We start from the raw sequence: 14,964 nt of genomic DNA, 5'->3' as shown, positions 1-14,964 counted from the left end.
GTTATACTGTAGATTTTCAAAATTTCTAGTGTTTAACGTTACCAAACTGTGACATGCTCACTATATGCACAAGAAAAGCTGCATTTGGGTACATTGAAAACAACTGCACTTCAAATAAAGATATATACACCTTTAAATGTTTTATTGTAATTTCTAGTAACACCCTGGTCTACAGTATACTGTACATGTACATAGCAAAAAATACTTTTAGCATCCAGACAAGAAATAATAATAATTACTATTTAATAGTATTTAAGTCAAATTGTATATAGCACATGTAATTGGATTAACAAAATGTATGCCGTACTTTTTTGCAGGATCTAATTAAGGGATCATTGTTTAAAAGATCTTTTTACCTCTACCTCCCATATATACATAATCCACAGGAGATTACTAAAATACATGATGTGTTTCCCTAGTTATTTACAAATATAAAAATAAAAATCCATTTGTTTTGAAAATTTTGATCTTGGACATTTTAAATACAATTATAACAACCAAACATAATACTTGCTTGTCTACATATTTCATGTTTCTAATTTTAGTCAAAACTGTGGTATTAAAAGAAAACTAAAAACAACAAAAATTGATTTAAAAAGCTGTCTCTAATGTGACCTGAAAGATCATGAGACAGAAAAAATACACGGTTGATTTAGGAATAACTGCACATATCAAACAAATCTGGCTTTATCATCACTGTTAGCTGAATCTAGTGCCAAAGAGTGTTTCATCTAGGTCACTTTAAAAACAGGAAATATGACGGTGAGCACTACACAGGGGTCAACATCATTATGTTGACAATTACCATTAGATGAATTTGTTCACATCATGAGGGAAAAGTCAAAACATAAACAAAAAAGGCAATGATTAAATGTATATAACAACTAAAATAAAGACTAATTATACATTGTGACTACTAGTTAGTCTTCTTCAGCCCAAGCAGAGTGAGTTCATACCTGTTTAATGAAAAAGATCTAAGTTATTCATAGCATCATTACCATATTTACTATTATTCTGTATAAAGACGCAGAACAAATGATTTGATGATCCAACTGTTCTATTATTTGTATTGTATAGGAAACATATGTATACAAACTTATAGATATAATAAGAAATGATGGAGTAATGTTTCTTTTCTCCTCACCATTCAGTGGAACCCTTGATCAGGTCTATTTCAGACAAATCAACCAGAACCTTTCAAAATAAAGAAAAGAATTAAGAAGTATCCCAATAATCTGTGCCAGTTAACCTTTATGTTGCCAATCCACTTACCATTCCAATCTCCTTTCGCTCTCTTTTGCGAAGCATTCTGTTGTTTTTTACAGCGACGTCCAGTTTTCTGCTTCTTGCTTCCTCCAGTGAAACAGGAAATTCAAACCTGAGATAAAAGTTACTTAATGTTAAACATATTCTAGGGATGAAAATACTTGGTTTATAACAAAATACACTCACATCTCATTGAAGGCAGGGTTCACGGTCTTCTTTTTAACTTTAGTGCGTTTCCGATGCTTCCATGTTTGATCGGGCAGCAGATATATGCGGACGTAAGTATCAGAGCCGCTCTCACTACAGGCGAACAGGTCCCTGTGGAGCGATGACAAAACAAAACAGATTTTATTACTCTTGGAGTGGTTTCCCGGACAGGGATTAGCTTAAACCAGGACTAGGCCTTAGTTTAATTAGGAAATATAACTAGTTTTAACAAACATGCCTTACTAAATACAGCACTTGTGTGCATTTTGAGGCAAAACAAAGGGCAGTGATGTATTTTTTTAAGATATGTCAGTGCAAGATGTTTTCAGTTTGGACAGCATCTTCTTATCTTACCTGCAGGTGTTGACTATCACAATAAGTCGCTTCCTCAGGGAGGCGTAACGCAACGTCAGGTCGATCTGTCCAAAGCTGCCCTGATGATTTAGGATGGCCCTGTAATGAACACATTCACTGAATAGTAAAACCATATTAGGCTATTTAAACAAAAATATTTGACTTAATATTTTTGTAGGACAGTATGAAGTCCAGATTTTAAAAAAAATACAGCACTGATTGTACTCACTCTGGATATGGGACATTCTCTGACAGATCAAAGCGAGAGGAAGCTATGGAGTTTTCTGACAAGAGACTGTTGGAGTCGTATCGGCGCATTAGACTGGGCGTGGAGGGCTCAGAAAGTCGTCCGTCTGCGCCCACTAAAAGGCTCCGTCGGTACGGTGCATACTCTGGTTGGAGTTCATTAGTGGAGCCAGACGATATAGGTGCGGTCTGTGTTCTTGAGACTGGGACAGGTTTAAATGCTATTTCTTTCTGGTCATCCTGCAGGGGCTGAGATGAAGAAGCTGGAGGTACGGTCTGAGTGCGAGTTTGAGAAGATGAGGCCTGTGTTTGGGTCTGAGGGGGCGGAGTTACGACTTTTGGCTCCAGTTTCTCCAACGTAAGAATCTATTGGGTGGAAGACACATGCAAGCATTGTTAACCAGTACACTTGAACAAACATTTATCATATACTAGTCATCATTGTAGTCATATGTTTCCTTAAAGTACACACATTTTTCCTTTTACAAACATTGTACATGTTTTTTAAATTATATACATTCAAATAAGATGAAGACTTCAGTCATATCAGTAGCTTTTTATTTTACCTACAGCAGATCACCTCATGGGGGCAGACTTGTTGAGAATAAATATTAGCCTACTCATTTAACATGTGCAATTATTCCTCACAAAATAAATAAATCGTGCAAATCATGACATTTTACAATTGTATAGTGACATAAAGTGTTTGCTTTTGTGCGAGTTGTCTCACCCTGAGAACAGCTTTCATCTTGATCTGACTATTGGCTCCGGAGCGCTCAAGCAGGAAGCGCTGATCCATCATCATGTCAGACACATTGAGCAGTCGGACCAGTGGAAGAGTGAATTTCCCCAGTAAGCCTTTCTTCTCATTTTCTTTTACCTGAGGTCACGGGTTAACAGTGGAGGAGAGAAAAATGTATTTGATATTTAATACTATGAGGCAGGCATTCATTTGAAAGCAAACCAGACCATTATTGTATCCTCAGGCTAATAATGTATTAAAGCTGTGCATCAGTAATCTGTAACATAGGATGATTTTAAGACAGGTTTACCTCTACTTGCAACACCTGGCTGTTTACACTGTGAACAAAGAATGTGAAGCATTCTTCATAAACAGGATCTTTTGAGGCAAACACAACCTGTCAAAAGAAAAACACTCCAGCTTTTAGATATTTGAGCCACTGTGATAAAAAAACAGGAAAGCATTACAATTACATTTCCATTTAATTACACACCTTGCTTTTCTGACTTTGCTGATCTACAGAAATCTCCACAAATGAGTTCGGGTCATTCGTTTTCCTGGTGAGCTGCAATTTAAAATAGACAGGTCTATAAAAGAAAGCTAATATACAGTTTTCACAATATCTTTTTTTTTAGTTTTGATTAAATAAAGAATTCAAAGAATGTGTGTCATGACATTTTTAGTATACTGTGCCAGATCCAAGGATCCAATAACCTCACAGATGTTTGAATAACATGTCACTGACATTGAGGCAAAATGATGATTATGAAACTATGAGACCATGAAAAAATCTCAATGTTTTGCTTTTAATTTGCATGAGGACATTTTCATATTGAGGCCACTGGTGAAAACCAGTTGAACGGGTTGTGACAATTACAAAGAAGCAGAAACTAAATTTGACTTGATCATGTACACAGTTAAAAGGATGTAATGTAATCTCTGGAATGTTCCATTTTCCCATACGATGGCTGAAGACGGCATTCCAAGCACATGACACAGGGCATAAGAGGCAAATACCGAAATACTTGTCATGTTATAGGCTCTACAATGAAAATGTAATAAAGTAAAGCTTTTTCAACACTTTAACAAGACTGTAACACTATAACATCCACAAATGACCACAGCCTTATTATTATTGGATTATTACATTATTTTAATAAACACAGTACATCTGACCACTTATCTGTGCTGCTATGCTGGTTCGAGAAAGGCACCTTAAAGGGACACTTCACTTTTTTTTTAACATAGGCTCATTTTCCAGCTCCCCATACAGTTAAGCATTTTATTTTTATCGTTTTTGAATCCATTCAGCTGATCTCCAGGTCTGGCGCTACCACTTTTAACAGCTTAGCATAATCTATTGAATCTGATTAGACCATTAGCATCGCGCTAAAAAATAACCAAAAAGAGTTTGGATATTTTTCCTATTTAAAACTTGACTCTTCTGTAGTTCCATCATGTACTAAGACCGACAGAAAATGAAAAGTTGCAATTTTCTAGGCCGATATGGCTAGGAACTATACTCTCATTCTGGCATAACAATCAAAGACTTTGCTGCTGTAACATGGCTGCAGGAGGCGCAATGATATTACGCACTCTCCGAAAATAGTCCCCTGCTATTGAAAGTTACTAAGGGGACTATATTTTCGGCTGCTGCGTAATATCACTTATTAGCGTGATGCTAATGGTCTAATCAGATTCAATGGATTGTGCTAAGCTATGCTAAAAGTGGTAGCACCAGACCGGGAGATCAGCTGAATGGATTCCAAAACGGTAAGAATCAAATGTTTAACTCTAGGGGAGCTGGAAAATTAGTTTATTTTCAAAAAAAAGTGTAATGTCCCTCTAACCCCAATTTCTGCCTGGGAGCTGTAGGAATAGATTCCCACTGCTCCGGGTGTGTGTGCATTAAATACAGAGGTCACATATCGAGTATGCATTCCGTACTTTCCAAACATGTCACTTTCTATGTCTTTAAAAAACAAATTATAAAGATTATATCAGGTTGCCTATCTGTGTGGAGTTGGCATGTACTTCCTGTGTCAGTTTGGGTTTATTCAGGGTACTCCAGTTTCCTCCCACAGGCCAAAAACATGCAGGTCAGGTAAACTGGAGAAGTCAAATTACTCCTCCCCCAACCTGTTTATGGATCAGCTTGTGTATGGACTAACCAGTTCTCTGGAATGGCGTTAAAAATATACAACAAACTTATGCAAGTTCATATGACTTCAAGTCAGAAGGTATCACATACTGCATTAAGAAAAGTGGTGAAATATTCGTATCAGGCCCCTTATGATTGGCCAAAAATGTTATACTTTAGGAACTAGAATTTTTTTAACACTTAAACAAACTTTTTATGCCGTTGTGACTTTATGTGTTTTTCAGCACCAAGTACAGTGTTACAGTACATGGACTGCAAATACAGTGATGAATTGACACTCTTCTGCAGTCATTTCGTGCTAACACAACCACATCTCATGCAAATTTATCTTACTCATTTCACAGAACTAGACTGGGCATTCCAGTTTACACCTCTTCACAATATTATTCAGATAAACAGCTGAGCCATTGCCAGCCTTCCACCAAGAGCACAACTCACGCCTACAACACAGGCAATTTTACCTGCAATTATGTCATTATTTACTAACACTCATGTTGTTCTGAACCTGTATGCTTTTCTTTATTCTAATGAACACAATAGAAGATATTTTGATAAATTATGGTATGATAACTGCACAGTTGATGGTACCTATTGACTTCCATAGCAGGAATGGGTACCGTTAACTGTGTGCTAGCAATCATTTATCAAAATATATTGTTTTGTGTTCAACAGAATTAAGAAACTCATACAGGTTTAGAACAACATGAGGGTCAGCAAATGATGACAGAATTTTTATCTCTTTAAGTTTAGAAATAAAGGCCTTTTTGTGGTAATTGTGAGAAATTGTGTTTAGGCCTGATTTTTTTTAAACTAGCACATTAAAATTATTTTAAAATGACTGTTCTTCTCAAACAGACTAAGAAATTATAGCAAACTGTGTAGAGTAGATGTGTTACATGTACATCCAGTTCTTACCCGAGTCTCTTTGGCCGGTTTCCCATGCTTTTCATTATGAGTGAATTCTCGCTGGTCTTTCTGAAGACAGGAAAAAAAAAACAACAAAAAATATATATAAAAAAACAATACAATAGAAACAGAGAAAAACGTTTGTTCCCATGGGATGTTTGTGGTATGAAATCTTGTATCACATTGTACACTCACAGGCAGATTGGAAGCACTGTCCAGATACACAGAAAGCATTGCACAAGCGAGGCCGTCATGGGTCTGAAAGAAATTAGAGGTGGCATTGCAGAATATAAAATTCAAATCCAGAATTGATTTAGATTTATGTTCACGTTTACATAGCACTCATTTTCTATGAAAACACAACATTTTAACCTCTACCATTTTAACAAATACAACCTTATTGTAAGATGTTACCATTTTAACTGTATTAATGATCACTATACCATTGCAAAATCAACAAATCTAATGCTGGCCTAATGGGGCGTACACACCAAACGTGAATTCAACTATTTGCACACTTGTAAATATTTTGCAATTTGCACACTAGTAAACACAATTGTAAATATGTGGTGCTTTATACAGTTTTTATGTACAACAATATGTGCTGTCTTAAAGGAGCATTTCACCCGTAGCAACATTAATCTTTATTGAAAGTACGTCATATTTGTAGTCGAAATGTAACATTCATTTAGAATTTGGTGCCTATTTGACAGAGAAAAGGAGTGTTTGTAGTCTCACTCCCTCAACAAAAAGATTGGACTTCCTTCTTTCAATGATGCAAAATGATGATTTTTACATCATTGAAAGAAGGAAGTGCAACACTGAAATCTGTATTTCTCCTGTCTCAGCGGAAACTGAGGAAATTATGCATGACCATTCAAAAACATGACTGGGGTTCTAACTATACAAAGCTTTATGCAAATAGGTGAAGTGTCCCTTTAAAGAGATGGTTAATTCACCCCCCAGCTCTGAAAACAGAGACAGCACCTCTACTTGCTGGTCATTAACATATAAAATGCCCTTCACTCCTCACAACTAGCTGTGTGGATTCCTGGAAACTTCCACCAGTTCCTAAATACATCAACATACGTAAGGTTTCTGGATGTTTCACGAGTTTACTTCTGGGTATTACCTTTGCACTCTGCTTCAAAAATCTGGCAAACCTAAAGTTTAGCAGAGGTTTAGCATATTTTTGCGGATGCAGCTCTTTTCATGCAGTGCAAGAGTAGATTACATACAAAGTCAATGCAAAGACGCGAATAGATGCAAACTTGCATGGGATGATGCGAATGAACCAAACTGGGCTGCGCGATTGCCGTGAAAACATGCGCTATTCGCGTCAAAATCAAGTTGAAAATATTCAACTCAAGCGAAAAATTCACATAAAACAAATTGAATTCCTGCAAGTAATCTAGTGCGAGGAATGCAATGCTTCGCATTTGGTGTGTACACAGTTTAAGATTTTGCACAGTACTGTATGTGTATGTATATATATATATATATATATATATATATATATATATATATATATATATATATATATAAAAATGCAAGAAAAAAAACATACCTCCTTTAATAGTGCTTGGTTTGTGTGGAGAGACAACCACTGCAATTTCAAATGTAGCTCACCACTCTCAATGTCCTCCAAGGTTAACCACTGTGACAGAGTAATTGTGTGCTGAATTAAACAGGTAAAAACTACTATGGAATAACATGACTATGGCAAAAACATGACCCATGAACATGAACAAATTTGTATTTGTTGATTATAACTGTTTGTGCTTGTACAAAGATACATACACAATATCAGGTACAACTTAATAAAGGTAACTGTGTCTACAGACTGTGGTAGAGAAATTCTTCAGAGCTCACCTCATCTATCTCCCTCTCTTTCTTCACCTCCCCAGTATCCAGACTATACCTGTGGAAAACAATCCTCAGGGAATCATATACAGTCCAAATGCTGACCAAAATTTTACCTAAAGCTTTTTTTACATTTTAATGTACTTGAAGACTAAAATAATACTGTACATGTCTGACCTGCCCAAAAAGTCATCAGCATCTGTGTCTTCGTCAAACAGTTCTATCTCCAATTCTTGTCCAGGAGCTTCATGAATGACAAACTATTGAAAGCAAACGTTATTAGAGAGGATTTCATTTTTCCCATCTGAATTGAGCAGTGTTTGTTTAAGACAGAAAGGTTAACATCAGCAGTTACCTCATAAACTTGATTCCAGCGTGGATTCAAGGTCTCTTTTATGGTCTTCGTTTTGAACTGCTTATTTCCGACCCTAAGTATGGTATATGGATCTGACTTGCCCTTCACCAGTCCCATCATATGTGTATCTTTGGCTACAAGATTTCGGGCCTCCAGAACATGAACTCGTACTACACCCTAAAGACAACAAAGTTCATATGGTGATGAAATTTAGAAAAATCAATGTAAGCAGAGCATCTTGAAGCTTAAGAACTGGACAATATGTTAAAATTAAAAAAAGAAAAAAATTCCAAAAATATCAATACTATAGCAGTTACGGTAATAATTTTAGTTTAAAAATAAATGTTAAATCATTTTGGCACTGGGAATGAATCAGACACAGGCTTACTCGAGGCAGTGGAAACCTCATCTGGTCAACCTTGACTTGATCAATCAATGGGAAGCACATCCGATTGGGCAAAACCATGAGAGAGGCGATGACGTCCACAATAGCTGATTCTGACAAATGACTAGAAAATAAACAGAGATTCAGGCTTACATTATATGTTTACATTATTATTCAGTAATTAAAATGCTGGAGGCATTTTTGCTACAAGCTGAATTTGCATGACAACACTTCCTGCTGTCAAGCACTTCTGGTGGCCCTACAACAGCTTCATGTTCATGCATGGGCGTCGGAAGCAAATGAAAAGTGGGTGGGTCCCCACATAACCCCCCCCCCCCCCCCCCCCCCCCGAAAAATACATTTACTGCAGTAGATGACATTTTCATGTTTCCTTTTAATTAGCCTGAACATTTGCGTTTATTAAATTAAAGACAGTAGCCTATTACGGTCGAAATTCTGGTAATAGCCCTTTAAATATTTTGCAAATAATGACAGATGTTATCTATCTCTGTGTCATTTTTTTCTCTACTCTGCTGACAGTAGGCTACAATGTTTATTTTTTATTTTGAGGAAATAAAAGGTAAGAAAAACGAATGAAGGTAAACTGATAACTTTTGTATACCTTTTTTATTTGTTATACCCAATCTCTCTTTCTCTCTCTTAGAGAAATATAAATGTGAGATTCTGGAAAAGAGATCACTTTATTTTATGGTATCAGTCGGGAAACAATGCTGTCATAAGAGTTTGAGCATGTGTACTTCTAAAACACAATCGATTAAACAGAGGTATGACTTTATGAATTATCTGCAAATGTACCTCGCAAATAATAACAACACGTGAAGACGTTCAACGCTGTGATATCGCAAATAAAAAGTAATTGGCTTCCGTAAAAAAATTTGAAAATTATCCAGCGATCGTGCCATAATCAAAATAAACTATTTTACAGCAGTAATAATATTTTAACAAGTAGACTATACTTTTAACGTTTGAAAGGAACCACATTTAGTGCTGTGTTAATTATCATTAAAAGCAAAACGGGAGTGTCTGTGCCTCCGCGACAGACGCAATTCTTCTGGCATCTCTCCTCATCATCTCCTCCTTTTTTTCTTCTGTGTCTTGAACTTGGGGCTCGAGTCCGACCTAGGTTCGAGCTGCCTTAAGCTAAGTTCGTTTACCGTTAATTATTAAGACTAAATGGGCAGGCAAACTCGTGAAACAATGAAAATAAAATAATCCGCTATAATATGGTTTTATACGTCTATAGAATATATACTATAAATAAAGCAGTTATTAATTTTCCTAATGCATTGTTGTTTGACATTGACTTCTGTTTAAAACGTTAGGCCTATACATTTGGCAAATGAGGTTTTTCAGCACTATATTCGAACAGCAACTCAGCGTCCACTCACCCCCGCGAATTATGTTTAAAAGCTGAAACGGGTCCGCGGTGTAAAAAAAGCAAAGGTTAGGGATCCCTGCTCTAGTGGAATGGATTTGGACTAACAGCGCTTTGATAAGTGAACAGACAAATGCGCTAAATTAGAGAAAAAGTGGGTGGGTCCATTATCATTGGTCTTAAAAAGTGGGTGGGTCCTGTCCCACCCACGTATAATGGTTCCGACGCCCATGTGTTCATGTTATGTATTCTAACTGCCATCTACTAGCATAAAACAAATGCATGTCAATGCAAACTAAAGGGATATTATATACCTTAGTTCCTAAAATCTATTACCGTACATACCTAAATGCTGGACTATCCAAAACATTCGTCATACCGGTCCAGTTTACTTGAAGAGTCTGAAAATGTCATTTCAAAAACAACAGAGAAGATGTTGATGGTAATTTCATGACACATTTATTATGTTTCACTTCAGTACAACCAGTTGCATTCCCAAAAAAACAGCACTTGTACTCACTGGTCGACGAATAAAAAACATGGTGACTCCACCTACAAGGGGTGACTGGCCAATAAGAGGCTCAAGAATTACACGTAGCATCCCCTGAAGCTGAAAAAAAATTAATAGATTTTCAATAAAATCAATGCTATTCATTCAGTTTACATCAAAATTTGTCCCTACACATAAAGCACCAAATTTAGATTGTTGCAGGCCCATACATGTTTTCTTTGTTAAAGGAACAGTATGTAGGATTGTGGCCAAAACTGGTATTGCAATCACAAAACATGTGGCTAAAGCTGGTACTGCAATCACACAGCTGGTGGCCAATATACAAAACGACAACATAAACATCAGTTGAGGGCTGCAACTCCACTTTTTCAATGATAATATCCTGGTTATACCACTGTTGTCAGTGATATAAGTATTTGAAATGAAAATTATTTCTTAATGTCTAGTGACATTTCAGGTCCATTTAATGATTAATTGATATAAATTTCTTACATACTGTTCCTTTAATAGGTTCCCAAACCCAAGAGGAGGACAAACAAGTCTAAAAATAATACCCTTATCATGAAATGCAAGCATTTGTATTTACACCTAAAATGTTTATTCACTAACCTGAAGTCCTTTGACTCCAACTTTGAGGGCTGGTTTAACATCAGCATCAATATCCACATCTGCCTCGTAACTAGATGAGAGAAAAACTGTGACTTAAAACATAGAAATCATATAATTTATTATTGCTTACAGCAGAATAGTATAACACTTAATAGTATAACACTCTGGTCATTCACAATTTGGATTTATGAAAAACATATTGAAACTTAGTAGTGTATTAAAGACATAACATTAACTTTTATGGTTTTTTTTAACTAGGCAGGATTACACAGGACGATATATCTATTTTTCAAGCAAAAATACTGAATATTATTTTTGGAATTCTATGACTTATAGTCAGGGCTATGTATTGTTTGACACTTGTATGATATTTGATGTGTTAATAATATAAGTGCAACTCAGAACTATTACAACCTTTAGTTTTAATCATATCTCAATTTAAAGACAACATCTGTCAAATGCATAGATAGCCTATTTTCTATCTTTCTTTTCTTTTAAACGCCATACCAGCTATATTCATGGCGAGAATAAAGTATAATTAAATAAAGGAAGACTAGAAAAGATGTTTAAAATGTATTTCTTCTAGAAATCTTAAAACCATGTTTAGATTCACTTGATTAAAACCCTTTTCAAAAATATCAACAGAGCAAAAAAGGTTTCTAAGTATCGTATTTTAAAATGCAGTTAAAAAACGAGTTATCAAGAGAAAGCTAACAAAATGAAATTTTGTTGCCAAACTTACAAGATGTTGAAGTCAAGAATGACCTCTCTTTTGTCCACCTCATGTGTGTACACACGAACTCCTGTAATAGTTGGTGCCTGAAACACAAAAACACAGAACACATCAGTGCAATTTCAGACAGACATATTATATAATCTACGTGACAAAGTTATAATAAAGTATATGAATACACTGACGCAACTTTAAATCAGTGACCCGAAAAGGTCTTTGGACACAAAGAAAAATAGCAAAAGCACAGTCTGCAAATCTTGAAACTGAGATATACATAATCTGAAAGTTGAATTAATTTCCATTGACATATGGTTTGTTAGAAATAGAATAGGACAATATTTGCCAAGATAACATATTTAAACATCTGGGAACTGTTGATGCAAAGAAATCTAAATATTGAAGGACATCTCCTCATAAATTTGCCCAAATTAAGTTCTTAGCAACTACATCCACTCACAAAAATAATATTTTTTTCTACAAATAGCCTTTTTGGTCCAGGGTCGCATGAGTTTCAAATAACATGAAAGTGAGTAAATGATGACTGAAATGTTTTGGGAAAACTCATCCTTTATGTGACTGACTATGATAGATTTATACCTTCTGTCCCATGTGGACTTTGGTAAAGGTGAAGGTATTCAGATGATTGCTGGATGATCTTACAGACGGCTGAATATTTTCAATAAGAAGCTTTTCCATGTACATTCCGAAAAATGGCCATGCCTGCTGAAGAATCTGCAATAAACAATCACATTTTGTTTATTGCTGTAATCAAAACACAAAAAATTATTTGGAAGCTCTCATTCACAAACATTCATAAATAAAACATACCTTGTTGATCCAAGCAGCCTTCTCAACATCTGCAAAGTGAATCTATTCGGGAAAAAGGAACATGCGACAATTCGCTTCAGTATGATGGAGGACAACACACATTGCCTAGATCTGCTGTAAACCCATTTAATTTCTTTGAATCTTAATTCTGTTTCCACTTCAGAATGTGCCATACTTATGAAGGCAGCCATATGACAGGACTTCATCCAGTTCACAAGAGTTATTTGAACTCAAAATCAGCAGACCCTAAGGGAAATGTCAGGTATACACATGTTTTGAAGAAATTTAAAGGAAAACACCACCCATTTTTCAATATTTTACTATGTTCTTACCTCAACTTAGACAAATTAATACATACCTATCTTTTTTCAATGTGTGCCCATAATTTTTTTTACAGCAGGTTGTGAATGTGTTAGCATTTATCATAGCCCCATTCATTCCTTAGGATCCAAACAGGGATGAATTTAGAAGCCACCGAACACTTTCGTGTTTTCACTATTTAAAGTATGATGGCACAAAATAAACCGTGGCGATTTTTTAAGCGATTTTTTTTATTTAATAAAAATGAGAACTATATTATATGGCGAAGAGCACTTAGTTTGCAGCACTTCGATATTGAAAGAAGGTGGTGTTTTCCTTTAATGGTGCAGTGGATGCCTCTGGCCATCAATCTACATCGAGATGAACTGATATGATTACTCACATGACTTCTGTGCTATTTTAGACGGAAGAAAATAAGCAACCAAACACCTGAGGCGATTTTTAAATAGCTTTTTACCACACAGGGTTAAGCATTGGAGTTTGGGAACTGCAGTATTATACAGAAATTTTTATATAATCATTTCATCTCGACTACTTTATTAAGGGTGTGTCAGTTTCTCAAGTCATTGCACAATCTTAGAAACCTATTAAAAGGCTGGGCATTTTAATGAACAAACTCAGGTTGACACCTTTGTGTGTGATGTTCCCAAAGCAACAGTACAAGTAGCCACACCTCTGACAATTCACAACAAAGTATTGTTTTGATACCAGGCAGTATGTATGTAATATATTTCTAAACTATAAACTTAAGATTTAAAATGCACTAACAAATACTATTCTACCTGTCTGCATCTTTACTTTTAGATAATGATTTACAATTTAACTACCATTGTATCCAGAATGTAATGAGGGTGTTTTATGGTAAAGTGGAACACTTCTTGTCAATTAATTACCAGACATGTCACACTTTCCCCAAATCACCCTATATGGGCTTTAGTATAGGGACTAAGACCCACCCAAGCTGGCATGTTCATAGCCTTCAATTCAGTTTTGATCACGTCCTTCTCGTTTTTCAAGAAGTCAATGGCTGTGTCGATCCTCTGATCTTTCCATTTGCGGTTCTTCTTCCATATGGTCCACATCAGCATAATAAGAATAATCCAACTGACACTGAGTCCCAGAGAGCCGGTCAAATATATGGGATAACAGAGGAAAATCGCTTTCATCATGAACATCAGAAACTCCATGATCATCTGATTGACATCTGTTGCACTGAATCCTGCAGGAGGATCTGAGGTCAGTTGACCCTCTTCGACCGCAGCACTCATGTTTGCGGAGGCTGGTCTGGTGTAAATGTTTCAACCAGATCTGATACAGAAGTGAGAATCTCAATTACTCAGAGATGCATTACCCTCTGTATAGCGTTGTCTTGTGGTTTTTATCAAAGTAAATCCAACCAAAAACGCCAAAGCCAACTATCGGATGTGAAGGTAAACAAACCAAACTTCGACCCGCGCTCAGCATCATCTCAGGTAATCCATCGCGTATCGTTAGTTGATAACCATTGAAATTGCTGGAACTGTGATTTTGAACGCACTCTATCAGTTTTTGTGAACTTCCGCGTTTCCCCATCCATCGCCTTTTTTACCTGACGGGGAGGTAGACACGCCTAAATTCCACCCTTTTCAGTTTGTGACTGACTGCATAAGACTCATAGTTGACAGACAGGTCTTGCATCGAAATCATACAATCGCAGATTTAAAGTAATGTGTGTGTGTGTGTGTGTAAAAGTGTAAGAAATCCCATTCATTAGAATCAGATATGAGTTCTATCCTCAACGGAGATTTTTGATACTATGTTTATTGCGTAAAAAAGTGATTTTAGGATAATAATTTACTGACGGTAAATGGAAACCAATGGTACTCAAATGTGTTACAGAGTTAACAGTTTCCCCCGCCACCCAAATTTACGCAAATAATTTAAAATTTGTTAATTGAAGACTGTTTATGTTGCGCCACCTTGTGAAAGTTTAACGTCATTACAGTGCAACAACACGCATAGGTGTAAACAATATATTGATCGTTTCCCAACACAAAGGCACAGAAACAAGTAATCTAGTTGGAAATATGATGAAAACACTG

At 36.0% G+C, this 14,964-nt stretch overlaps 1 protein-coding gene across 1 annotated transcript; it reads right to left on the bottom strand.

Moving 5' to 3' along the window:
• Positions 1 to 127: 127 nt before the first annotated feature.
• On the bottom strand, positions 128 to 14,453 carry esyt3 (extended synaptotagmin-like protein 3). Its single transcript, XM_065251525.2, has 23 exons — positions 13,840 to 14,453; positions 12,563 to 12,604; positions 12,332 to 12,466; positions 11,744 to 11,820; positions 11,002 to 11,071; positions 10,402 to 10,491; positions 10,227 to 10,282; positions 8,489 to 8,609; positions 8,101 to 8,277; positions 7,923 to 8,005; positions 7,755 to 7,803; positions 7,450 to 7,539; positions 6,078 to 6,140; positions 5,892 to 5,951; positions 3,309 to 3,380; positions 3,126 to 3,212; positions 2,804 to 2,953; positions 2,057 to 2,439; positions 1,828 to 1,926; positions 1,453 to 1,584; positions 1,273 to 1,378; positions 1,145 to 1,194; positions 128 to 956 (listed from the first exon to the last, which is right to left on the bottom strand). Exons 1-23 carry the CDS (start codon positions 14,149 to 14,151, stop codon positions 917 to 919), a joined length of 2,544 nt encoding a protein of 847 aa, XP_065107597.1. The 5' UTR covers positions 14,152 to 14,453; the 3' UTR covers positions 128 to 916.
• Between the last annotated feature and the right edge of the window lie 511 nt (positions 14,454 to 14,964).

The sequence above is a fragment of the Paramisgurnus dabryanus genome, chromosome 15, assembly GCF_030506205.2.
Source record: "Paramisgurnus dabryanus chromosome 15, PD_genome_1.1, whole genome shotgun sequence".
Taxonomy (NCBI): domain Eukaryota; kingdom Metazoa; phylum Chordata; class Actinopteri; order Cypriniformes; family Cobitidae; genus Paramisgurnus; species Paramisgurnus dabryanus.
Note: the sequence above shows the minus strand (reverse complement) of the source record. Positions and strands in the feature narration are given on the sequence as shown.

Coding starts and splice junctions, on each gene's coding strand:
- esyt3 (XM_065251525.2), bottom strand. CDS start 14,151: ATGAGTGCTGCGGTCGAAGAGGGTCAACTGACCTCAGATCCTCCTGCA. Junction 7,804..7,922: donor GCTGATGACTTTTTGGGCAG/GTCAGACATGTA, acceptor TGTTTTCCACAG/GTATAGTCTGGATACTGGGG. Junction 1,927..2,056: donor GAGAATGTCCCATATCCAGA/GTGAGTACAATC, acceptor TGTTCATTACAG/GGCCATCCTAAATCATCAGG.